The following is a 27098-nucleotide window of genomic DNA, read 5'->3' on the forward strand; positions in this document are numbered from 1 at the left end:
ATATACTTCTGTCTGATGCATTTGGCTTCAAAATTCAGTCATGTTTATCATTGAATCACAATGAAAAAAAAAAAAAAGTTATCCTAAACATGTTGTTCACAAAGATTATCTAAACCAGGGACATCTTACCATCACTCTTTATTAAAGTTTGATTGAAACATTTTATTTATTTGCTAGTTTGACACATTAAGGCCACGTTCACCTTGCTGTCCTCCTCTCTATACAGCACAGGGTTCCCCCCTTCAGGAAAGGTTGGAGTTGATGGAGGAGAGTCTGAGAAACAGCTCAGAACATCCTTTATGTTCCTAAATAAGAAAAAAAAAATAGACATTACAGTACATTATTATTTAACACCACTCAATTAAAATGTTTGTAAATTTAGAGAAATTTAGAGAAACAATTCATGATATGCCACATTTATTCATTCATCTATCCATTCATTCATTTTCCTTTAGCTTAGTCCCCCTTTATTGGGGGACGCCATAGCTAAATGAACCACTATCTATTCCGACATATGTTTTACGCAGCCATTCCAGTTGCAACCCAGGACTGGGAAATGATACGCCACATTACAAGTTCAAATGAGTTTTTAAAATCATATAATAATCAGTTTGGCAATGTTGAGGGATCCTGATTTTTACCAGTTTTGCTATTTACTAGCATTCAAAATAACCATGAATAACAAAACAAAAAAGAGAAGTCACAAGAACGCTCAAGCATATCTGCTTTTTCTTGTCACTCATTAAATTACATCATGATATTAACAAAATAAAAGCCTTTTATTTTTCTTTTCTATATATCAGTCTAATCTTAAAAATTACTTCGCAAACCAAGAACTAAACACATTGCTTGTGAACCAAACTAATCCTCCTTAAAACTATATTGATATGACTGTGTTCATATATTATAATGGGTTTTAAAACCTTTTTATACAAATGTTTTTATTCTAAATGTTTTTATTATCTATTTATAATGATATGCCAATGGCTTAATTAATTTAATTTACAGTATTAGGTCCAAGGTATAGCTCAGTTTAGTTAAGTTTGCCAGAACTGGTGTGGCACCAGCAATGTTATTAAACGCTAGAGTCACTTTTGACCATAAATAGCAATAAGGTGGGGCATACACACATAATCAGTGTTGGGAAAGTTACTTTTGAAAAGTAATCAATTAAAAATTACTGATTACTACTGGAAAAATTGTAATCTGATCGCATTACTAACTACTTCATGTAAAAAGTAATCAGATTACAAATTACTTTACTTTGAAGTTACTTTTAAAGCATAAAATATACCCATAAACTAAACTATAAAATAAACTGCAGCTCTTTTAGTAATTTGATTTTCACTGAAAAACGTGGGTTGGTCACAGCAGCTTGACATATTCAAAAGACTTAAAGAGTTCACCCAAACTTAAAATTCTCTCATCATTCACTTGTTCCAAACCTGTTTGTCTATTGTTTTTAACACAAAAAATTACATGAAGAAAACTGGATACCTGAAACCTTTGACATCCATAGTATGGAAAAAGCACTGTAGTGTTTGGGTGTTTTGGGTTTGTCTGAGGTAATTAGTCTACCGAAATGTGTATATTTCATACAAAGTATGAAGCTGATTCGTCATGTCTTGTCATGTGACCAGCGGTTTTCAACTAGTGTGTCTAGGCAATATGCGATCCTAATACACGTGCGCGCGCAAAAGAAGAGATATATAAACTGCCCCGAGCAGCTACGCTTATCTTCACATGAAAAAGATACCTTCACTCCCGATTCAGCACAAAAATCCAATTTAGCCTTTGTTTAGGCTGAATTGGGCCACTGTGTTTTTGGGTGCCGGTGTCCTCCTCAATGATGAGTATTGTAGTAGAATGCTTTCTGTTCAAGTGCTTGAACAAGTTGCTTAAGTTAAAAGCAGTCAAAGGTTCTTAGGAGACTGGACATAGATTAAATTTCACAGCAAACACTTTTAACAGAAACCATTTCAGCTCGTGTTCTCCAGCAGTTTAAAAGTGCATGCTTATTAACTGACGTTGCAGCGGAATACATGATTTAAAAAACCTTTTTTTTTTTCTTCTAAAAACTATAATTGTAATGCAAGTAACGCAATTACATTGACTTTAGTTCAGGGGTGTCCAAACTCAGTCCTGAAGGGCCGGTGTCCTGAAAAGTTTAGCTTCAACCCTAAGCAAACACACCATAACCAGCTATCAAGTTCTTACTAGTTATACTGGCAGGCGTGTTGAAGCAAGTTGGAGCTAAACTCAGCAGGGCAGCGGGCCTCCAGGACACCCCTGCTTTAGTAACTGTAATCAAATCACACAAATTTAAAATGTCATTCGTTACATTACAGAGTTCCTCAAAAATGTAATTAGGATACAATAATGCGTTACTGGGGGGCGCGTTACACCCAACTCTGCCCATAATAAAGATAAAAGATGCAAGTAAAATCAGGGTCATTTAACAAGCAAAATAAACAGCAAATTAATTTTTTTTTTGTTTTTTTTTTAAATAGGCTGATTTAACACAACTTTTTTAAGGAGGGGGATGGCTTTAATTGTTTTATGTGAAATCCACTTAAATTTGTTAAAATAATGAGGTTAACTTAATAAATTAGTGTTGGAACAACATGATTAAATTGTATGGAACTTAGCATCAATAATGTAAGACTGCCACTAACCTGGTGAACTCCTGGAAAGAGCGGAAGGAAACCATGGCTCCCATGCGCTGACAGGGTGGGGTAAAGGAGGTGTCTAGGAGCACATCACTAACGCTGGCCACGTGGACCATGCCGTAGTGGTTCAGGTTTGAGGAAAAGGACATTCTGAGAGCACAACACGCATTCAGAAACACAAAAGACATTCAGTTATTAACCCAGCTGCATACCCGTAACCTCTTAATGAAGTGGTAGATCACCCCAGGGGAACGACCAAATCACCACCATCACACATCAGTCCAAATCACAGGAGTGAATGAGAAAAGCATCGCCTCCTCACAAGCTGAATGTGAACACACTGATGTGTGAGATCTGAACCTTTTATAAAAAGCTCAGTTGTCAGGAGGCAATTAAAATAAAAACAAGAATGAATTAAACTTTACTGTATCATAAGGGTGAATTCATGCATTCTCATTCAAATACTTTACTGTAAATTACGGTGGAAGAGCAGGTTCATTTAAAATATTCCAGGTTAAATAAAATCTATTGGCGTACTGGTTTTAAATATCATATATGAGATATGATATAAGAGATAGAATATAAGAGAGATCTTATATTTGAGTCATCCCTCTCTTTTAAAAAAGAAACTAAAAATAAATTTTTTATTGTTATACAGTACATTAACAACAAAAGGTTTTCAAATTGAAAAAAAAAAAAAAAAAAAAAAAGAGTTCTAAATGTGTTATGAAAGTTATAAAACTTAATGGGTATACTGTCAAAAAATCATTCTGCTTTCTAAAATCAGAAATTGTAATAGTAACTGGTTATTTTATTACCGGTGCTAGTTTTTTCTATGGAGGCACACACAAAGCATGCAATGCTGATGTGTGATAAGGATATTCTGGATTAAATTAAAATGAGCAAATCATTTAGTTAACAATGCCATTATTAACAGTGCTCAGCATAACTGATTACACGCCATTTTGAAAATGAATATTTTTATTTATTTCTCAGTGAATATAGGCAATGTAGAGTATCTTGGTGCATTTAAATAAAACAGATTCATTAAAGAGATATATTTATTAAAATCATATTTTAGTCAAACATATTTACAAATTGAAAGATAATACAATTAAATTCAAGCAAAATATTGCAAAAAAAATAATTTTCAATTATTTGCTTCTCTTGATTTTCCCTCCTTTTAAAATTTTTATTTAACATTTTTCTAAAACAAATGAAAAAAGGCAACTAGTTTTTTGGCCGTTATCGTTATCCAGATTTGGCTTTATTACTGAATAATCTAATGTATATGCACAAATATAATACTGTACAGCTTCCTATTAAAATATGAATTTAAAAAATAGATTTGTAAGGGGTGTACTTGTATAAGCTAAGCACTTTACATAAAACTAGGGAACAAATGGTTACATACAAGTATGTTGTTAGAACTAATGTCGATTTTTAAATGTCCAAGGTAGTCATTTAATACCTCATAAAATGATTCTTGCTGTAAATACAGTATGTCTGACAATATTTTTTGGGGATTTAAACTATTTGCTAAACCGAATGACACATCTGTTAATCTCGAATCTTGCCATTATTTACATTACATATAGGAATTTAATTGAATAAAACATTATGATGTACAGAAAAACAAAATTTTTTATCAGATATAATCTTTTTATCAGATATCAGATATAATCTTTTTCAGTTACAATTTTATTACATATTATTTAGATTTTTTTTTCTTTTTTAAACATTTCCCAAATGATGTTTAACAAAGTAAGGACATTTTCACAGTCTTATAACATTATCATGTCTGATAACATTTTTTTTTCTTCTGGAGAAAGTCTTATTTATTTTATTTCGGCTACAATAAAAGCATTTTTTTATTTTAAGTTAAAAATTAATAGGTCCTTTAAGCTATATATATATATTTGATAGTCAACAAAACAAACCATTAAATGCATTTAAATGGCACTTTAAGCTGTATAGAAGTGTCTTGAAAAATATTTAGTCAAATATTATTTACTGTCATCATGGCAAAGATAAAATAAATCAGTTATTAGAAATGAGTTATTAAAACTATTATGCTTAGAAATTAAAACAATCTTCTCTCCGTTAAACAGAAATTGGGGGGGAAATAAACAGAGGGGCTTCAACTATACAAAAAATTATATGGTTTTCATCATATTTCAGCCTGTGGCATTAATAAGCCTGGACTACACAATTTTTAAAAGCAGAAACTTAATTGTTAATGTGCTTGATTGTATATTATGTAAATACACTCAATATTCAAACTGTTAAACTGTCTAGACCAGGGGTGGCCAACCCTGTTCCTGGAGAGCCACCTTCCTGCAATTTGAGTTGCAACCCATATCAAACACACCTGCCTGTAATTACCACGTGGTGTTCAGGTCCTAATTAATTGGTTCAGGTGTGTTTGATATGGGTAGCAACTGAAATCTGTAGGATGGTGGCTCTCCAGGAACAGGGTTGGCCACCCCTGGTCTAGACTATTTAAATAACCTTAACATATTTTATTTCTGCTTAAACTTAATGCTTTTTCTTCAATAACTCCCAACTACTACAAATTCATTATTAACAATTTTTTTTTCAAAACTAGTGAATATGACAATGAACTGAATTCTTGTGGCAATTAACACAAAAGGAATACACCTATTGATTCAATGTTAAATTTAACCTGGAATATTCATCTGATAACACCCATAATTACAAACTAATCCAGTGTTTCTCAACCACGTTCCTGGTGGACCACCAGCTCTGCACATATTCCATGTCTCCTTAACCAAACACACCTGACTCAGATCATCAGCTCATTAGCAGAGACTGAAAGACCTGTACTGGGTGTGACAGACTGAAGAGATATCCAAAACATGTAGTCCTGGTAGTCCTTAAGGAACGTGGTTGAGCAATGCTGATCTAAATCAACACATTACCAAAAATTGTCATAATTTACTGAACTTCAGTAAGTAACGCATCTCATTCGATGTTAGTATAGACATAGATCCCTTATCCATTAAGACCAAATTTAAAAATTTACACCCAGACTTCATTAACATGAAAGTGCATGGATTAGAGTAGACTGATTAAACCCTATCTGTGATTAAAGCCTGTAGTCTGTCCTGCTCTACCTGTCCTCACTCTCAGCAGAGTCACTAGCTGCCTCTGTGGCTCCACTAGTGTTAGCTGTGTTAGCTGGAGGTTTGTAGTCCTGCAGTGGGGCAGACAGTTTCCTGGGAGGACAAGTTGATAGTCATGCTTTGACACACACAAACGCACAAAGAATGTACTCAAACAATCACACCGAACACATACCAGATTTAATCACCACTATTATGTAGTTAATTCAAACCCAGTAGGAGGTCGAGACAATATCAGCTCACTTAACATATTATAAGAGTATCTCCATTTTTTATGCGCTCACACAAACACACACACATACACATCAACAGCGATTTAAGACACACATTTGTGTTGAGAGTGGTGAAATAAGCCATGCAAATTAGTTTGTGTTTACAGAGACTAAACAGAATAAAGCACCAACTTAGGGCTTTTTCATTAAGTTTCACAGTAACTGCAATCATTTGATTCAGAATTTTAAGAGATGCATAGAAGCTTTGGTCATTAGATGAAGGCAATTCATTCTGTATTGTTTATTTTATGTTTATTTACTTTATTTACATATAGTTAGGTCCTTAAATATTTGGACATTGACACAATTCTATCATTTTTGGCTCTACACACCAACACAATGGCTTTAACTGCTGACTGTCAGCTTTAATTTAATAAATTTATTTTTTTTACATCTAAATCTGGTGAACGCTGTAGGAATTACAACAGTTTGCATAGGTGCCTCCCACTTGTTAAGGGTCCAAAAGTAATTGGACAGAATAATAATCAAAAATGAAACTTTCACTTTTTAATACTGGGTTGCAAATCTTTTGTAGTCAATCACAGCCTGAAGTCTGGAACGCATAGACATCAGCAGACGCTGGGTTTCATTCCTGGTGGTGCTCTGCCTTGTATCTACAGCAACTGCCTTCAATTCCTGCTTGTACTTTGGGCTTTTTCCCTTTAGTTATGTCTTTAGCAAGTGAAATACATGCTCAATCATATTTAAATCAGGTGATTGATTTGGCCATTGCAATACATTCCACTTCTTTCCCTTCATAAACTCTTTGGCTGCTATTGCAGTATGGTTTGGGTCACTCTCCATCTGCACTGTCAAGCGCTGTCCAATGGGCTTTGAAGCATTTGGATTAATATGAGCCGAAAATATTGCCTGAAACATTTCACAATTCATTCTGCTGCTTTTTTCAGCAGTCACATCATCAATAAATACAAAAGAACCAGTTCTTTTGACAGTCATGCCCACGCCACGCAACTACTACCACCATGCTTCACTGCTGAAGATCATGAGCAATTCCTTTGCTTCTCCATGCTCTTCTCTTCTTATCACTCTGGTACAAGTTAATCGTGGTCTAATCTGTCGATAGGATGTTGATCCAGAACTGTGAGGGCTTTTTTAGAACTCTAATTTGGCCTTCCTGTTTTTGAAATTCACCAATGGTATGCATCTTGTGGCGGACCCTCTGTTTTCACTCTGGTGTAGTCTTCTCTTGATTGTTAACTCTGACACACATAGACCTACCTCCTGGAGAGTGTTCTTGATCTGGCCAACAGTTGTGAAAGGTGTTTTCTTAACCAGAGAAAGAATTCTTCAGTCGTCCACCACGGATATTTCCATAGTCTTCGGGGTCTTTTGGTGTTGCTGAGCTCACTAATGCGTTGTTACTTTTTAAGAATGTTCTAAACAGTTGTTTTGGCCACACCCAATGTTTTTTTCTATCTCTCTGATGGGTTTGTTTTGTTTTTTCAGCCTAATAATGGCTTGCTTGACTGACAGTGACAGCTTTTTGTGACAGATTCAGATTTCAAATGCAATTAGCACACTTGAAACTCTGGACCTTTTCTCTGCTCAATGTAATTGGCATATTAAGGCAATAACACACATCTGGCCATGGAACAGCTTAAAAGCCAATTGTCCAACTACTATTGGACCCTTAACAAGTGGGAGGCACATATGCAAACTGTTGTAATTCTTACACCGTTCACTTGATTTGGATGTAAATACCTTCAAATTAAAGCTGACAGCAGTTAAAGTACATCTTGTTAGTTTAATTTCAAATCCATTGTATTGGTTTAAAGCAAAAAATGTTAGAATTGTGTGGATGTCCAAATATTTATGAATTACACTGTATATACAGTGTTGTGAAACTGACCTTTACTGATCTTGTATATATTTTTTGCATGTTTGTCAAATTTTAATGTTTCAGTCAATCATCATCAATCATATTAGTCAAAAATAACACAAGTAAACATCATGCAGTTTTTAAACAAAAAGGTTGGTTTATATAAACATAAAATCTAATCCTATAGTACATAACCTGGTGTGAAAAAGTTTTTGACTTTGGATGAAGACTTTGGAGTGGCCTAGTCAAAGTCCTGATTCTAATCCTATTGAAATGTTGTGTCATGAAAAAAGGCAGTTCATGCTCAGAAAAAACTAGAACATGTCTGAATTACAACAATTTTCCAAAGATGAGTATGCCAAAATTACTCCACAGCGATGTAACCGACTGATTGCAAGTTGTTGCTGCTAAGAATGGCCCAACCTGTTATTAGGTTTGGGGTGCAAACACTTTTTCACACAGGGCTATTTAATTTTGCATTTCACCCCATTAATACAGGGTATCTTCAGGTTTCATCAAGTGAAATTTAAGACTTTAAGACATTAAGACCATTATGTATGAAATTTTGGACTTATACAGGGCTAAATGCTAAGGATTTTTTTTTTTTTTCGAATATCCCACTTAGAAAAGATTTTCACTTGCGCTATCAATAAATAATTAAAATACATTCAATAATACAATAATAATCATTTTGTAAGAATTTTTTCTTTTTTATTAAATTTCAAATATATACATTTACAAACCCTATAACCCTTACCAACAATAGAACAAAACAAATCAATTACTTCAGTCTACAATAATAATTTAATAATAAAAAATGTAGGCCAAGTCAGTATTCTCAGCAGTAAATAAATGGAGAATTTTTAAGCAAATGTTACTGTAAGGAAAGTAATAAAATGCTATTTTTCATTATAAAGTTTTAATTAGATGAATTGTTGGTGATTGTATGGCCAGATCGGGTAGCTATACATGAACAAAGGAAAATTAAGACATGTTAAATAATAAAAATATTTAAGACCTACAACACAGCATTTCAGTAAATTTAAGACTTTTTGAGGCCTAAAATTTACCTTTTGACATTTAAGACATTTTAAGGCTTTAAGGCCCTGTGGATATCCTTTAATAGCAAAAGCCTTGATTGTGAGTATAAATTTGTTTGATGATCTGAAACATTATAGTGTGACAAACATGCAAATAAAAAAATAAAAAAATCAGTAAGGGGCAAACACTTCATTTCACACACTTAATTCACAAACTGTACTAAGATCTATTATCATGCTACTAGTAACGTTTTTTAGATATTAGTATTTTCTTCATTAAGTACAAATACTTATTTATTAGCTATTAGCGCACATTCTTTAGTTTCTACTACTTTTTGAAAATAAACAATTACTTACTCTTTACACTATAATAAAAAATGTTGAGTTGTATTAACCAAATGAAGGGTCAAATACAGACAAAACCAACAATAGGTTAATTATTTACATACAAATTAAATTACTTTTCTTTTAAACTGCTGGGTTTGTCCATATTTGACCCAGCATTGAGTTAAAAACCCCACATTTTCATAGGTATTACTATTTATTTAATAATTAAAGTATAATTGTAGATCTCTTTAAAAGTGAATGGCAAAACATAAATACAATGAAATTCAAATTATAACTAGTGTAGTAACAATAAAACCGTTACCATTCACTACTGAAATAAGTACTACTGTAGAATGGACTGATTAAAGTACTATCGTCTATTTAATAGATATTAATATAAAGGTATTAGAGTTTCTAATGATGAATTTAATTAGTGTATATTCAGTAGTTGCCAACACCTACATAAAGTACATAATAGTACATAATAGTACTACATAAATAGTACTAGTATCCAATAGGTTATCACTAGAACATAATGATAAAGTACCCATACATTGCAAAAAATATACTAGTGTATATAAAAGATGAGTACAAATAGCATGAAATATTATATTAGCATATTTTTTATATTGCCAAAATCACATCTTGCAGTAGAATACTTACATTATTATGTGATGATACTACAGTATGTAAGAGAATATTGATGTAGTACTACTGGATAGTACACAATGACCACTACATTTAAACACATGCTGTTGTTACTACTCCATTTTTCTAAGTCTACACTGTGGTTTAGGGAAGAAAGAATGTGTACTATACCTGTTTAGAGTGGGGATGTTCCCTCTGCAATCAAACAACATTGATTACTGATTGGTTAGTGTCAGGCATCAATGGGTAGGCTCAGTCACATGTGAAGTGTGTGGTCTTTTCACATAATAGAAAGCTCCAATCTGATTTCAGCGCACTTGAATTGTACAATGACCTCTAATGAGTCCTTAGTGATTGTTTGGATGTGGTCACTAAATAAGACTGCTAAACGGACTGGTTTTGTTAATTGAAGAGTAAATCAAATGCATGTCATGATCACGTCACTCCAAAATCAAACTGAAGAAATAATAAATTATATTTTGCTTAATGATAAATGAGGGCTGTTTTAGGAATTTGTTTTAACAAGTTATCATGTTTATATCAGAGTAATCAAACACATTTTCCCTTCTTTTACGGTATTATTCACTCATTCATTTTCCTTTGGCTTAGTCCCTTTATTCATTACGGGTCGCTACAGGGAAATGAACCACCAACTTATCCAGCATATGTTTTACACAGCAGATGCCCTTCCAGCAGCAATCCATTGCTGGGAAACACCCATACACTCACATTTACACACATACACTAGAGCCAATTTGGTTTATTCTATTCACCTGTCTTTGGACTATGGGGGAAACCCGAGCAACCTGAGGAAACCCATGCGAACACTGGGAGAACATGCATCCACTCTGAAATGCCAACTGACCCAGCAGAGACTTGAATCAGCAACCTTCTTGCTGCACGTCTCCAGAATAATGCAAATGTGCAATAAACTCATTGGAAGGTGATATTAATTAAAAATGTATTAAATAAATTTAAAAAGTTCATTTTAATCTGTTTAAAAAAAAAAGAGGTGTAATAAATAAAAACAAGATAAATTAGATTTCTCAAATTATTAAAGTTATTCTGAACTTTACATTCATCAAGAAATTCTGAAAATAAAACTGATAAAAAATTGTTTGAGGTTTTCATTTGTTGTGTTAAACATTATCAACTGATATTGTTTCATAATTATTGGTAAACTGTAAATAATTGATATTGATTATATATATACAAACATCATGACTTTTTAATTTTTAAAGTTTTTGAATGCATTAACAGTGCTAAGCATATACAAGTACACCCCTTACAAATCTCTCATTTAAATAATTTTTTTCTATAAGATGCTTTACAATATTATATTTATCCATATAAATTAGTTAACTTACAATAATGGTTCAAAAATTAGTAGCACAAATTTAAAAGTTAGAGAAAATATTAAATAACATTTTCAAAAAAAGCAAAAATCAAGAGAAACAACAATTTTATACAATTTTGTTGAATGTTGTAGTTTGTATTTTCTGCAATATTTTGCATGAATTAAAATTTATTATCTTTGTTCTTACTATCTATGTTCTGTGACTAAAATAGTATTTTAATAAATATATCTGTTTAACAAATCTTTTTTTGTTTAAATGCATCAAAATACATTGCCTGTATTCACTTAGAAATAACTAAAAATAAAATTCTAAATGGGGTAAACTTGGTTATGCTTATCACTGTATATTTGCATCGCAGGTGTCAAACTCAAGTTTCCTGGGGGCCTTTAATCAAACACAGTTGATTATACTAATTGAGTCCCTCAGGTTTGTTTGTAACCTACAGGCAGCCCTTCAAGAACGAAGTTTGACACCCTTGATTTAAATCATTTGCTGCCATCTAGTGCTCAGTTCATTTTAGTACACCAATATTTTAGCAACACTGTAAGTAAATACTTATATTTGCGTTCATTTTATGTTACATTTTGTAAATAAATATTGCTTTACTGCCCAACATATTAACATGTGCATTTCTCTGTTAAATATAATTTATATACATGCTTTTTCATTTGATTTCAGAGGTTAAAACTGTGATATACAGCACAATTTGAATCTAAACCAAGCCACACACTTGACATATGACGGCCCTCCCTCACATGCAACAATTTCATTTTTGAAACACTGCAGCTAGAACCATTCAAGTACAAAGTACTAAGCCGTTCCTTTCAATCTAAATGACAGGCAAAGCAGCAATGACAGCTGGAAAAGCAGATACTGGAAGTTTTTAATGTGATAAATGCACAAATAGGAAAAGGCAGAAACATAACATGCATAAAAGAAAGCTACACTACATCAGTTCACAAGCATGAATCAGCAGAGAATGAAAAAGAAAGGAAGCTAGTATAGATCCAGCCAATTAGCATGTCCTCTATTGTTGGCATTCTTTGGTTTTAACAGATCGGTGTCACCTGAAACACACGGATGCGGCCAGTACAGATGAGAGACACCTTAAAGACGAACTTTTGGCCCTGTGATTCAGACCCTGTGTCACTACTATAAAATGTTTCTACTCCTACTTCATACAAACCTCCTGATCACAGCAGACACTAAAACAGTGGCACAGACTGTACACAAGTAGAGCATTTTAAGGGTGAAAGGGGATGTGGATTGTGGGACAGTGGAGGAGCAATTAAATAATAATTCTCATTAAAAATATCAGAAACAACAGAGCCTAAAATTTAATTACTCGCTTTGTTTAAAAACAATCTGCCATTTTGAACTCAATTCAATGAATCACTTACTGAGACTTTGTGTCAAATGTATGCGTCCTGCATCCATGAAAGGCCTGAACCAGCCAGTTTCTCAAAATGTTTGTTTGCGGTGTTCTTATATAGTGAAAAGATAGATGCTCATCCATTACATGGTTTTGAGTTGGAGTATAGCCCTATTATTAACCAAAAAAGTCTGTGACATTCCTAGATACACAGTAAATTTCTTTAAAACTAAATTTATTCAACACTTTTGTCTGCACCAAGGAAAATGACTACATTCGCCCCTGTCTTACACAGTGTTTCATCTCCTCCAAAGTCCCAGCAAGGGAATGGCAAAAATGGTGAAAAGCAGGATAATGGGACATGGTGAGGTACCTGTTGGGGTGGGATGTGGGCAGCATGAACTGGAACTCCACGATGCAGGTGTTGTCCTTCAGCTGACGGTGCTGGACGCTGTTGAGTTCATAAGCGATGTAAGCTCTACGAACATACACCTAAGGGAAGAGAATGAGCAGCAGAATGTTTATTGTATGAAGACAACCCCAAGCACTCCATTTCCTGAATAAATAGATAAAAAATGGCGCAGTCTCACCTCGAGAGCAGCCATCCGTACCACCTGATTACTATGGTAAAAGAAATTTGGCAGCACATCAAAGATGGATGTTTCTGACAGGATCAGTTTCTAGGAAAGGGAAGCAAAGTTTCAATAATTCCATAATGTTCTAGAGCAAAATAGTACAAAAAAAAATGTTGAAGTGCTCTAGGCCAGTGTTTCTCAACCACGTTCCTGGAGGACCACAAGCTACGCACATATCCAAACACATTTATTAACCAAACACACCTGATTCAGATCATCGGCCATTAGCAGAGACTTTCAGATTTGTAATAGGTGTGACAAAGGAGACATCCAAAACATGGAGTGTTGGTGGTCCTTAGGAAACATGGTTGAGAAAAACTGCTCTAGGCCAATAGATTGATCAAATGAAATTGCAGTTATATACTAGCATTGTAATATTGGGATTAGTAATTATGATTAATGTTTTTTAAGTCACTTATTTTCAACATGGCTGTATATAAAAAATCTATTAAAAGCAGTTATATGGAATAAAAGGAGTAATACTGAATAACAGTTTTTCATTTTAAAATACTTTAAAATTTCATTTTTCCTGAGTCATTGTTAACATTTCAGCAGCCATTAAATTGGTGTTTAGTGTTATGTTTCATCAGAAATGCTTTTTTTTTTTAAATGATGCTTTTTTGATGTTTTAACGTTGTGAAGGAACTTTAACTGTGTAAAATGTTTCCTTATTTTCATTCATTAAAAAAATATATAATAATGAACATCATAATAAATCCTACTGCAGATTCAACAACAGTTTAACATCAATTTGTTAATCTAATTCATGATCTAAAGCCAAAATATATACATCAATTATTATTATTGCAAATTTTAATAAATTAGTACATTATTAATACATTTTATATGATTTGTAATGTGTTTAATGTATATATTTCTAAAGGTCCCACACAAGATGCGCCGCACCATGAATTGGTAGTAACTATGCATATGGCGTTCTGTGGCTCAGCAGAAATATGAACTGTCATAAGTCTTATCTGGGCTCTGTGGACAGCCAACAACTTGCAGTGCCAGTTTGCATACACTGATAGCAACCTATGGGACAACATGAAGGAGTTGTGTGGAAGCCAACGTTTTTACAGTGTACCTGCAGGTTCTCAATGCAGAACTGGTGTCCATACATGTCGATGGCAGACAGGAAAATGGATTCCACCTGATTGTGTCGCAGCTCATATGAGGGAAGGTGAGAAGCGATGAGAACCTGCCGTGCCCGCAATGCCACCTTGGCATTGGTGGTCTTGCTGAGCTGTGTGAGCTCTGTGAGTATGGCCATCAGCTCGTCCGTCAGGGTCGGGTCTCGCCCACATAGCTGATCCTATAAAGAGAAGTCAGACACATACAGTTGAATTCAAAATTATTTGACATCCTGTGATTTTTTTTTTTTTTAGCAAAAAATTAACATTATTTCCTATAATGTTTCTTCTTCTGGAGAAAGTCTTATTTGTTTTATTTCGGCTAGAATAAAAGCTGCTTTTAATTTTTTTAAAACTATTTTTAAGGTCAAAATTATTAGCCCCCTAAGCAATGCAATTTTCTATTGCCTACAGAACAAACCATTGTTATACAATGACTTGCCTGATTACCCTAACCTGCCTAGTTAACCTAATTAAGCCTTTAAAATGTTACTTTAAGCTGAATACTAGTATCTTGAAAAATATCTAGTAAAATCTTATGTACTGCCATTATGGCAAAGATAAAAGAAATCAGGCCTTAAAACTATTAAGGGAAACTAAAACTATTATTAAAATTACAACAGAAATCAGTCCAATGCACTCAAAAATGTAGAAAAATTAAAAAAGCCTCTATTCACGTGGCTAAACCTTAAAAAAACCTACGCGTTTCGGCAAGGAACTGCCTTCATCGGGGTAACGGTGATCAGGTGCATTCAGTCTCTTGAGTACTACGGTCACATGACTCATTTAAATATCTCAATATCACTCAAATATTATAACAAACAGGGTTAGCTATCATCATTAATTCAGCATAGATAGTGGCACATATACATACAATGACATACACTAGCTTATATATATTAAAAATATATAGAACTAATAAGCAAATATGTACAGATAAATATGCCTAAACATGGCATGTACATACATATACAGTACACCCCTTCGAACACACATATAAACATGTACACATATACATAATGTATATAATATATATATATATATATATATATATATATATATATATATATATATATATATATATATATATATATATTATATATATATATATATAATATATATAATAAATATGCATATATAAACACATACATATTTAACAATATATGATGATAATCTGTAAACTATCTATAGAAAAACTCTTTTACAAAATAGAAGAAAAATCTAATTCGCCTAATAAAATCTAAGAAAAATCTTTTTTTTAGTATTATAATAAAAGTTACTTCTGAAATGTGTTGAAATAAAATCTTCTTTCCGTTAAACAGAAATTGGGGAAAAATATACAGAAGGGCTAATAATTTAGACTTCAACAGTATAGTTTAATAAATGTGTTATTTTATCATCTTGCTATGTCTACAAGAATTCCTGAATGATAAAAAAACGAATAAGTATACTCACAATCAGCATGGTGACCAGACAGTTCTTCTTTGTGACTTGAGCATGAGAGAATATGTAGTTGAGCACATTGGCCATGTCTACTTTGTTTTCCTCTCGTAGTGCAAATACACACTTGTCATAGTGACCTGGCAATAACATAAACAAACAGATAAATTGTAAATTGATTCATTTAAACAAGTTAATAGAATAAGAAGAATTAATACAATGGAATGCATAGAAAAAAAAGCTAATTTATTTAATATTTTATTTAAAGACCTGAAGTTACTTTAAAAATAACAATCATCCTGAATATAATGCATAAGGTATTAACTGACCAATAAGATTAATTTACCGATGTGTTTAACAGTGGGGTTAGAGAAAGGCAGATAAAATACAGACAAAGTGAAACCTGATCTAGTTTTATACACCTTTCTATTAAAGTAAGTATTTTGATTTAGCTTTTTGATTTGAATATTTTTTTTTTTGCAATCATGGTCAGCTTCGATTACAATTTAGTAGTTCAATTTATCCACATTAGCTGCTAAGACAAAATTTGTAATGTTTGTCTATTTTTATACATCTGACACTTATATCAGAGTTTATTTTATGTCTTTAGTTAAAAAAATTCAAATGTTCGAATTTCAAGTAGTAAATACCTGCTTGACATTACTGCCTGCCGCACCTCCTCCAGTGCACCTTTGGGTCAGCTGCAGGGTCGTCAGTTGGTACCACCGCTTTATTTCAAATCAACTCAAACTACTTTTATAGTTTAATCTAATATTTACAATTTATTTAAACATCATTTTAAATCATTGAAATGAATTTAACACTTTTAAGTATAATTTCTGATTGTTTCAGTTTAATTTAAATAATATTAGATTAAAATTATCAACACTAGGAATTATCAGAACAAATAAAACATTTATTGAAATAAAATATTTTGAGACTTTTTTAAAAATCTAGTAGGGGTTGCAATTATATACCATGTGTTTTCTAGCTTTTGCCATTTTGAACTTTTGTGCTCATATTTTTATATGAAAATGTCTAATGCTTGTTTTATTTAATTTTTTTGTGGAAAATCTTTCAATGTTTTCCTTCTGTTATTATAAATTCTATATTTGAACATTTAACTAAATATTTACATTTACTCCGGGTTGGATCTATGATATTACACTGCCATCCTGTGGTCAAATGGTGAAATAAGGCAACATCCTAAATTTCCAGCAATTTCTTAATGTTTATGACTATAAAAGACAAAGTGCTTGCTGCATACCATGCTGAAACTGAACCTCCACTCTCAAATACTGCCTGAGGAGATCCATCACCACTGCTTTCATATGTCCTCTGATGCCACTGCGGTACCTGAATGCACAAATATCAAGGCCAGATAATTTAGTGTGTTTATTTGTCATTATTTGCACATACAAAAAGAAGAGAAACCACTTGAAATTTTTAGGTTTGCCTGGATACACTATATTTATTAGGTAGGTTTCCATAAATATTGTCTATAGGAGATTTATTTCCAGATGAATGACAGAATGATATATAATAAACAGTGCATCCGGAAAGTATTCATAGCGCTTCACTTTTTCTACTTTTTTTATGTTACAGCCTTCCTAAAATGATTGCAATTTTTTTTTTCCTCAAAACACGCGATACCCCATAATGACAATGTGATAAAATATTTTTTGAAATTGTGAATTTCATTAAAAAAAAAAAATGTACATAAGTATTCACAGGCTTTGCTCAATATTTAATTGATGCACCTTTGGCAGTAATTACAGCCTCAAGTATTTTTAAATATGATGCCACAAACTTGGCACACCTGTCTTTGGGACATTTTGCCCATTCCTCTGTGCAGTACCTCTCGAACTCTATCAGGTTGGATGGAAAGCGATGGTGTACAGCCATTTATAGATCTCTCCAGAGATGTTCAATAGGATTTAGGTCTGGACTCTCTGGCTGGGCCACTCAGGGAAATTCATTGAGTTGTTGTAAAGCCACTTAATTGATATTTTGGAGCTGTGCTTTGGGTCACTGTCCTGCTGAAAGATGAACCTTGTGGTGCCAGGTTTTCTTTAAACGTAACGCCTGGCATTCACTCCTAAGAGATCAATTTTAGTCTCACCAGACCAGAGAATTCTGTTTTTTATGGTCTAAGAGTCCTTCAGATGACTTTTGGCAAATTCCATGTGGGAAGTGGGTTCTATCTGGCCACTCTACCATACAGGCCTGATTGGTGGATTGTTGCACAGTTGGTTGTCCTTCTGTAAGGTTCTCCTCCCTCCACAGAAGAAAGCTAAAGTTCAAACCGAGTGACCGTCGAGTTATTGAACACCTTTCTGACTAAGGCCCTTTTTCCCTGATTACTCAGCTTATATGGCCGGCCAGCTCTAGGAAGAGTCATGGTGCTTCCAAACAATTTCCATTTATGGATGATGGAGGCCACTGTGCTCATTGGAACTTTCAGAGCAGCAGAAAATTTTTGTAACCTTCCCCAGCCCTCCTCAATCCTGTCTCGAGGGTCTACAGATGATTCCTTTGTCTTCATGCTTGGTTTGTGCTTTGACATGCACTGTCAACCCTGGGACCTTATATAAACAAGTGTGTGCCATTAAAATCATGTCCAATCAACTGAACTGACCACAGGTGAACTCCAATGAAGCTGCTGAAGCATCTCAAGAATGATCAGTGGAGACAGAATGTACCGGAGATCCATTTAGAACAGGGGTCACCAATCTCGGTCCTTGAGGGCCGGTGTCCCTGAAGGGTTTATCTCCAACTTGCCTCAACACACCTGCCTGTGTGTTTCTAGTTTTCCTAGTAAGTCCTTGATTATCTAGTTTAGGTGTGTTTGATTAGGGTTGGAGCTAAAAATCTGCAGGACACCGACCCTCCGGGAGCAAGTTTGGTGATCCTTGATTTAGAGCTTCACAGCAAAGGCTCTGAAAACTGATGTACATGCGATTTTTCAGGTTCTTTATTTTTAATAAATTTGTAACAATTTCAAAAAACTGTTTTTCACATTGTCATTATTGGGTATTGTATGTAGAATTTTGAAAAAAAATAAATAAATTGAATCAATTTTGGAATAAGGCTGTAACACAAAATTGTGGAAAAAGTGAAGCTTTCCAGATACACTGTATGGTCAAAATATTATATTTATTATTATTATTATTATTATTATTATTATTATTATTATTATTTGTAGTGATTGATATGAAATCAGTGTTATTACAACTGATATCAACTTCTTAACACTTCTGAAGTTTGTTTAAATATAAATATATGAAATGTATGAAACACATGAAAAAGTGGCACCTTTTTATTATTACTTTTCTTAAATGCTCTAAATTGACAATATTTTTATTTAAAATGTGAAAAAAATGTCATTAAGATTATAGTAAAACAAGAAAAAAAGTATATGTATATATACACACACACTCAAACATGACTAAAAATAGAAATATTCAGTATTTTGTTTTCATAGCTGTGCATATGTAGGTTGTTTAAATGAATAAATAAATGAATGAATGAACTAACTTCTGAACCAGCTGTACGATGCTCTGTGTGTTCATGAAGAAGACCTCTCTCTCTGACTTCCTGTTCAGCGTGGCAGCATGACTGTCCAGTATATTGGCAATCTGATATGGGAATACAACAGCATTTACAAGCAACAGCCACAGACTGAAAACTTTAGATAATCAGGAACTCTCTTTAAGCTGACCTGCTGGCTGGGAAACTGGCAGAGGACAGAGGTGATGTTGCTGGCATACTGAGCCATTTCTTTTTTGATGGCCTTCTCCACCGCAGGAGGGATTCGGCCTGAAACACTGGTCATGATGTCCTGAAGCTCCAGCAGGGGTAGGGAGGGGTCCCTTAGAGTCTTCATAAGACGCTCCACCCATTCTTTCAGCTAAAACACACATAAAATCTTAATACTTATTCATACCAAATCTGGCATGACAAGGGAACCAGTCAAAAGTGAATGACAAAGCAGATCTTCTATCATCTTGAATATTACAGATATAAGTCTTTACTGTCATTGTAGGGATTTTTGTGTTTTGTTTTGCCCCTTTGTCTTTACTGTTCTACACTGCTGCTAGGTTAAATTATACAAAAATAAATAAATAAATAAATAAATAAAATGAATATTTTTTAATTATGTAAAAAATATATAAATAAACAAATATAAATAAACAAATAAAAATAAAATAAATAAACAAAATAAATAATTATATTTTAATTATAAAATAAAAATAAAAAAAATAAAAAATACAAATAAAATAAATAAATAAAAAATAAGTGAATAAACAAAATAAAAAAGGAAAATAAAAAAATTACTCAAATAAATAAACGAAAATACAAATAAATACAAATAAATCACAGTCTTCCCTCACTATATTGTGGTTCATCTTTCGCTGCCTTGCAGTTTTGCAGATTTTTTTTTTTTTTTTGCAATTTAACATGCTTTTTTTTGTTTTTTACATAACCAAATTTACATAAACCTTTGATCACTAGCTGTGTGACTCTGAAACGTTCTGTACAGACAAAGGCACATGCGCTAGCACCCAAAAGGCAGAGAAAGATGTTAACCATCAGACAAAAAGTTGGACTTCTAGACATGCTAAAGAAAGGTAGAAGATACGCAGGTGTAGGGCCCCATTACGGAATAAATGAACATTTGGTTTGTTACATAAAGAGGGAAGAAAATAACATAAGTGTTTAAACAACAGAGAAAAGTGTGAAAATGTTAATGCCTGTCTGGGAAAAGTGTACAAAGTGTTTAGTGAGGGCTTTTACAGCCTTAAAACATCTATAATAATTGTAAAAAATAAAGCTAACTACTTCGCAGATTTTGCCAATTAAGGGTTATTTTTAAAGCTCCTGTGATTAAAGAGGGACCATTAATAAATAAAATAAATTAAAAAAATAAAAAAGTAATACAAATAAATAAAAAATAAAATAAATAAATGAACAAATAAAAACAAGTGAATAAAATAAAAAACAGACAGAGAGATAGATAGAGATTATCAATTTACATTTTTTCCACCTGCCCTACCTTGGCACTGAAGAAAGGCTCTGGCAGACAGTAGCCGTTCATAATGTGCACTAAGTGACCCAGAGTGCTGTGGAAGACTCTGTGAAGCTTCTCTCCCCTGAGAGCCACAGACTGAATGCTGGGTAAAGTTCCTGTATACAACTCCGCCTAAAACAAACAAAAAAAAACACACTCATTTCAAACGCTAAACCATACAAAAGGTCTATGATTTTTAAGGGGAAAATCAACTGCTCATAGATACACATGACACACTGAATGTACCTGCTGTACTCTGCTGGGGTCATCTAGCTGCAGTTTGCCAATGATGCAACCTGGCTCCAGCACTGCACCTGCTCTCTTCACATAGTGAATACAGCCAGACTCTGAGGCCGTCAGAGTCATCACCATCTTCATCACCTAAAAGAGGCATACATAAAGCAAACCATTAAAAAAAAACGTTTTGTACATGCACAAGTATCTCTGAGGTCTCATTTGCATATCGACACAATTCTCATCACACTAAAAAGTTCATATCATAAACAAAAACTAAATCTATCAAAAATATATTTTTGCTAACTGAAATAAAGAATAAACTACATAATATATATATATATATATATATATATATATATATATATATATATATATATATATATATATAAAAAGCATTTATAGAGTTGCGAAAAACCTGTTTCTATTTAGGGAAATATTATCAGATTGGGTTTTCTACATCTTGTCTATATATAGACATAAAACTCTATGATTTTCTTCATTTATAAAAAAATGTAAACTATGAATGTTTATATACTGACCTGCACAAATTACAATTTTGAAAATAAATATCTTTATTTATAACTTTTAAGAACCAACATGAACACACGTTTGCTCATTCTGATTAACTTAAAACATCAGGCCTGCTCTAGCCAAAGACAATCACTACAACTATCAAATAAAGATTTAAAATTTATTAACAAGTTTAACGAACAGCGAAGTCCACAAAAAGTCCACAAAACAAAAACAAGACCATTGTTGTTATCGCATTGTTGTTGACAACAACAATAATGACACAGAGAAACAATATCATTGGAATCACTTTTTAAATTTTTGCTAGCTGATAAACAACAAAAACAATCATTATGTATTTAAGCAGCACTTACGATAAACTATTTGTTTATATGGAATGTTAATATAATTATAGCTAAATCAATTTTTACTTTTTACATTATTCCTGACATTTAATGTCTTTGCCAAAATGTCTGTTACATCACTAATATAGCTAATGCTCACTTTGTCAATCTGAAAAGTGATTAAAGCTGCCTTTCAAACCTCTATCTCTGCATAACATTGTCCAGCAAACACATGTCCTCCATCCTCCACTGTATACTGGATGAGTTTCCCAGCAGAAGGAGAGCGAAGGACTGAAGGGTCGTTCTCCTTTTCAAACACACACGTCTTATTCCCGATAATGATGCGATACCTAGAGAATGAAATAAAACACACTCAAATGATTTCTAACAAATACGTGTTTTAGCATTATTCCCTTATTGCAGTCTCTTAAATGAATTAGGATTAATTTCATTTTAAGTTTAATTATTTATAATATAGAAAATGTTTTATTATTTAAGGGTGTAAAAAATAATGTTAATTTATTCATGACCTTAATAATTGATGTTTCTTGTTTAATTTAGCAAACAGAGCATCAGAAATGAAAAACTGATTTATAATGGCTGAAAGCAGGGCCGTATTAAGAACACACTGGGCCCTGGGGCTATAACAAATCCAAGGGCCCCCCCTTTATATATATATATATATATATATATATATATATATATATATATATATATATATATATATATATATATATGACAATATGTCCCTGTATCCTCTATCCCGTAATTCCACCCAGACTCCTACCTGTCTACCTCCTCCTTCATGTAGGTGGTGTAGCTGCTGCCATCATACGAGAGCAACATACCACCGTCACTCAAGCGATGAACATCCACCTCTACCGAAGAGCAATTCATGATGACCACATAAGAGTTAGGAGACTGCCTGGTCACCTTCAGCACATACTTGGTGCCTTCGTAGATAAGCTCCACATCCACCGTGTTCAGCAGCGTGTGTGCTGGTAAAACCTGCCCTCTACAGACATACAGAACACAGAAAAAGGGTGAGAATCTCCTTACAATACAAACAATGCACCAAGTGCACACTCAAACATATGCTGATTAGAGCTAGGTGGGTGATACTGAATTATCTTCGATCCATTTTTATTTTGATAAACTAATATTGATTGCTATAATTTATAAAATGTTCTATTAGTCCTAAATGTTTTTTTATAGTTCAGTACGAATTAAAAAAAATAATTATATGCAGATTTGAAAAACATTTATTATTATTATTATTATTATTATTATTATTAATTAACTGTTAATTCATTTTGTTTTGGATTATTTGATGAATAGAAAAATCCAAAAGATTAATTAAAGCTGATAAAATTAATTTAGGAAGCTTTTGAAACATTGAACGATTCAGCATCCTTTCCCCTTTATTAATGAAGACAATATAAAAAAAAAAATTATACTTTTCTCTGGCAAGGATGCTTTAAACTGATCGAAAGTGATTATACTGACATTTATTACATCACAAAATAGTTTTATTTAAGATAAATGTGTTTTTTCAAAATAAATATTCATTCATCGAAGAAAACAAACAATAATAATAATAAAAAAAATTTTTTGCAGTAAATCTGAATATTATAGTGTATTCTGAAAGATTTTGTTACTGGAGTATTAATTCTAAAAATTCAGCTTTGAAAGCACAGGAAAGAATTAGATTTTTAAATATATTTAAAAAGACATCAGTTTTTTTTAAGTTAAAATATAATCACTTTTTACTGTTTTTGCTGTATTTTTAGATTAAATAAATGAAGGCTTAGGGAGTCTTCTTTAAAAACATTACTGTTCTAAAACTTAAAACAGCAGTGTGTCAAAATAAAATAAAATTATATTAAAATAAATTAATTAGAATAAATTAAATCAAATTAAAATAAATTAAAAGACATTAAAAGAAATTATATTAAAAAAGTTTCTAAAAAGAAATTAAATTAAAAGACAATAAAAGAAATTAAATTAAAAGACATTAAAAGAAATTAAATTAAATTAACTTGCACTGAGTAAATTAAAATAAATTAAGTAAAAGAAAATAAATAAAATTAAAAGAAAATGAATTTAATTAAAAGAAATAAAATAAATTTAATTAATTTAAAATAAATTAAATTATATTTAATTAAAAGAAATTAAATGAAATTAAGTTAAATTAACTTGCATTAAGTAAAATTAATTAAATAAAATGAAAAGAAATTAGATTAAAAGACATTAAAAGAAATTAAATTTAAAATTAAATTAAAAGACATTAAAAGAAATTAAATAAAATAATTTAAAGAAACTAAATTAAAAGACATTAAAATAAATTACATTTAATTAAAAGAAAAAAAAAATAAATTAAATTAAAAGATATAAAATTCTATTCAATTATAATAAATGAAACAAAATTAAAAGAAATTTAGTCAAATGAAATTAAAATGAAATGAAACTAAATTTAATTTAATTTAATTATTGAATTTAATTATCATGCTCTCGAAATCTGTTAAATGATTTGTAACCTCTCCAGTGAGTGCAGGAAGTTGGACACACTGTTCCTGAAGTTAACATCAGCCACATGCAGAGCTCCACTTACTACCCCCAGCATAGTATCAGGACGCTCTGCCTACACACACACACACAGACAAAACCACATAGACAGTTAAAGACATTGGAAGTCATAAGCCATTAATTGGTGATTTAAATGATGTGCCCAAATGGTGTGTACATGAGTGTCAGATAGGCAGTGTCATAAGAGGCAGTTTCACACACCTGCATCTTCTCAGAGATGAGCCTGTCCAGCCATCCTGTGTCAATGCTGTTGTGCTGGAAACTCTCCGTTTCAAGCAGCTTTATGAGATACTCCACTGTAGTCCTGAAGTCTCCTCTGATGGACAGCTCCTTGAGGGCCACCACCATGTTTCTGAGATGACACAGCCAAGAAAATCCTTAATACATCTCTCTATGCTTTTTCTTATTGAATACATACAGAATCCAGAACCAGCTTTGCATTTAAAGGCGCAGGCTATAAAAAACAGCTACACTTTTCTCTAACTACAAAATTGACAATCAGCAGTGTATATTAAATGATCTGATGGGTATTTAGAGCTGAAATTTTACAGCTACTTTCTGGAGAATTTTTATCTAACATTTTGTAAAAGGTAAAATAGGAGCATTTTAGCATTTATTAAAATGATAAAAATTCAAAGAAAAGATTTCAATGTTTAACCACTTAAACTCTGCGGACCCGGTACCAGGTCCGTGACATCATCGACTTTCGCTTTCAGATTTAAAGGGCTAGCATTGCACCAGACCCTCGTAAGTGGTTTCGTTTGAAAGTGTAGAATCTATATTTTATGCACATATGCATCACTTTGGTATTCCACTGTATAAAAGTTATTTACACTTAAATACACAGTATTTTGGATACCCAAGCTGGGTATTTTACATTGGTTGATTTTCATTTTTTTTTTTAATGACACATGTACAAGTTATAGCTCAAATGAAAGCTCTTGCCAGTGCTCATACAGTTCTAGCATTCTTTTTACAGAATTATATTCATATGCCAAACAGTTGTTGAATGAATTGTGGTGTTTCCAGTGTTTTATGAAAATTCAAAGGGTTTTCTTTAAAATGATGCCAAATTTTTGCATTTACACCTCTTTATGTGGATTTGGGAAGCTTTTTAAATTTGGGTCGGCAAAATCCAGGCGGAAATCCCCAAATAGCAGCAGAGTTTAAGTAGTTAAAGTTAACTTCTGCACATCTCAAAAATGAAGATGCTTATGACTGGAAGTACTCACGAGATGGCTTCCTCACGGTTCTCTCCCCAGGAGAAGCAGTGGCCAAACTGAGAGTCTGCAAACTCATGCAGTCCTCCAGCTGCCGCCACGCTGAAGTAGCCCCACACATTCTTGTTACTGCGGAAATTTAATTCCTGGACAGTTCCAGAGCTGGGTTTAAAACCCTGACACACACAAAAAAAAGACAACACAATTAATGCATCGATAGAACCCTATTGCATGGTATGTATTTTAAATTACTTTATAATATTTACACATTTTGATGTCAGTAAGGTTTCAGAAAATTATAAAATAGTATTGGGATTTTTTAAAAAGATTTCAATATAAATGTTAAATTTACTGTTGATTTACTGATGATTTATTTAATACAACTACATTTTACAGCAACCAGTGTTACATGATAATTGAAATCATTCTAATATTTAGTGAAGTAAAATATCCCATTACTTACTAATTGTTATTACTGTACACAACTGGCAGTGAGCAGTTCATATATTTCTGAAATGGAAATATTAATTCTCAAACGCTGAGATTTATTCTTTTCAAGTAGGTTTCGCTGCAGCCTGGAGACCTCCAAGCAGGAGGGATTTTACCGCAAGTAGGTTGGATGACCTCCAAGTGGGGAGGACTTAAAGGATTAGGGTTGAGTAGGTTTGGGCGATGTCGATCATTGTTGTAGGCAGCGGTGAATTTATTATTTATGAATAATTAATTAATTAATTCATAATGAATTAATTATTTGTAGCCTGCCTCATTTCAATTACCTGACCCCTATAGTCTTTGTTTTAACCATCACCAAATCATAAATATATATATATATATATATATATATATATATATATATATATATATATATATATATATATATATATATATATATATATATATATACATACATAGAGAGAGATAGAGAGAGAGAGAGAGATAGAGAGAGAGAGAGAGAGAGAGAGAGAGAGAGAGAGAGAGAGAGAGCGAGAGAGAGAGAGAGAGAGAAAAGTTATACACAAATTTTCACCTGTCAATCACTTTTTCCGGAGGACTCCTCTGGAATGAATAGGCAGAGTGATCTGCGTCATTATAATTGTGTCGACAAACTTGGTTGGTAAAAAAAGGTTCTCAATCAACAGGAACCAACCCACAGTATATCCGAGGTTTTTACTAAAATTACTAAACGTGATAGCTAAAGATTGAAGCAGTGTACTGACGCTGACCGAAGAGTCGTTAGATAGAGACAAGAT

General features: G+C 32.6%; 1 protein-coding gene across 23 annotated transcripts in view; it reads right to left on the reverse strand.

Annotated features, from left to right (window-relative positions):
- acaca (acetyl-CoA carboxylase alpha) overlaps nucleotides 1-27098 on the reverse strand; it is a 107937-nt gene that overhangs the window by 53613 nt on the left and 27226 nt on the right. For 9 of the 23 annotated variants that reach the window (XM_087252149.1, XM_087252148.1, XM_087252141.1 and 6 more), the window contains 18 exon segments: nucleotides 25861-26024; nucleotides 24830-24980; nucleotides 24580-24683; nucleotides 22830-23057; nucleotides 22242-22392; nucleotides 21198-21332; nucleotides 20937-21083; nucleotides 19602-19790; nucleotides 19418-19518; nucleotides 17148-17236; nucleotides 15896-16020; nucleotides 14395-14622; nucleotides 13263-13352; nucleotides 13046-13164; nucleotides 10114-10137; nucleotides 5807-5908; nucleotides 2676-2819; nucleotides 203-305 (listed from right to left, as the gene is read on the reverse strand). In XM_087252149.1, coding sequence (XP_087108275.1) covers nucleotides 203-305; nucleotides 2676-2819; nucleotides 5807-5908; nucleotides 10114-10137; nucleotides 13046-13164; nucleotides 13263-13352; nucleotides 14395-14622; nucleotides 15896-16020; nucleotides 17148-17236; nucleotides 19418-19518; nucleotides 19602-19790; nucleotides 20937-21083; nucleotides 21198-21332; nucleotides 22242-22392; nucleotides 22830-23057; nucleotides 24580-24683; nucleotides 24830-24980; nucleotides 25861-26024 — 2394 coding nt within the window. 23 annotated transcript variants of the gene reach the window in all.

The sequence above is a fragment of the Danio rerio genome, chromosome 5 (genome assembly GCF_052040795.2).
Source record: "Danio rerio strain M-AB ecotype USA chromosome 5, GRCz13ab, whole genome shotgun sequence".
Taxonomy (NCBI): Eukaryota; Metazoa; Chordata; class Actinopteri; order Cypriniformes; family Danionidae; genus Danio; species Danio rerio.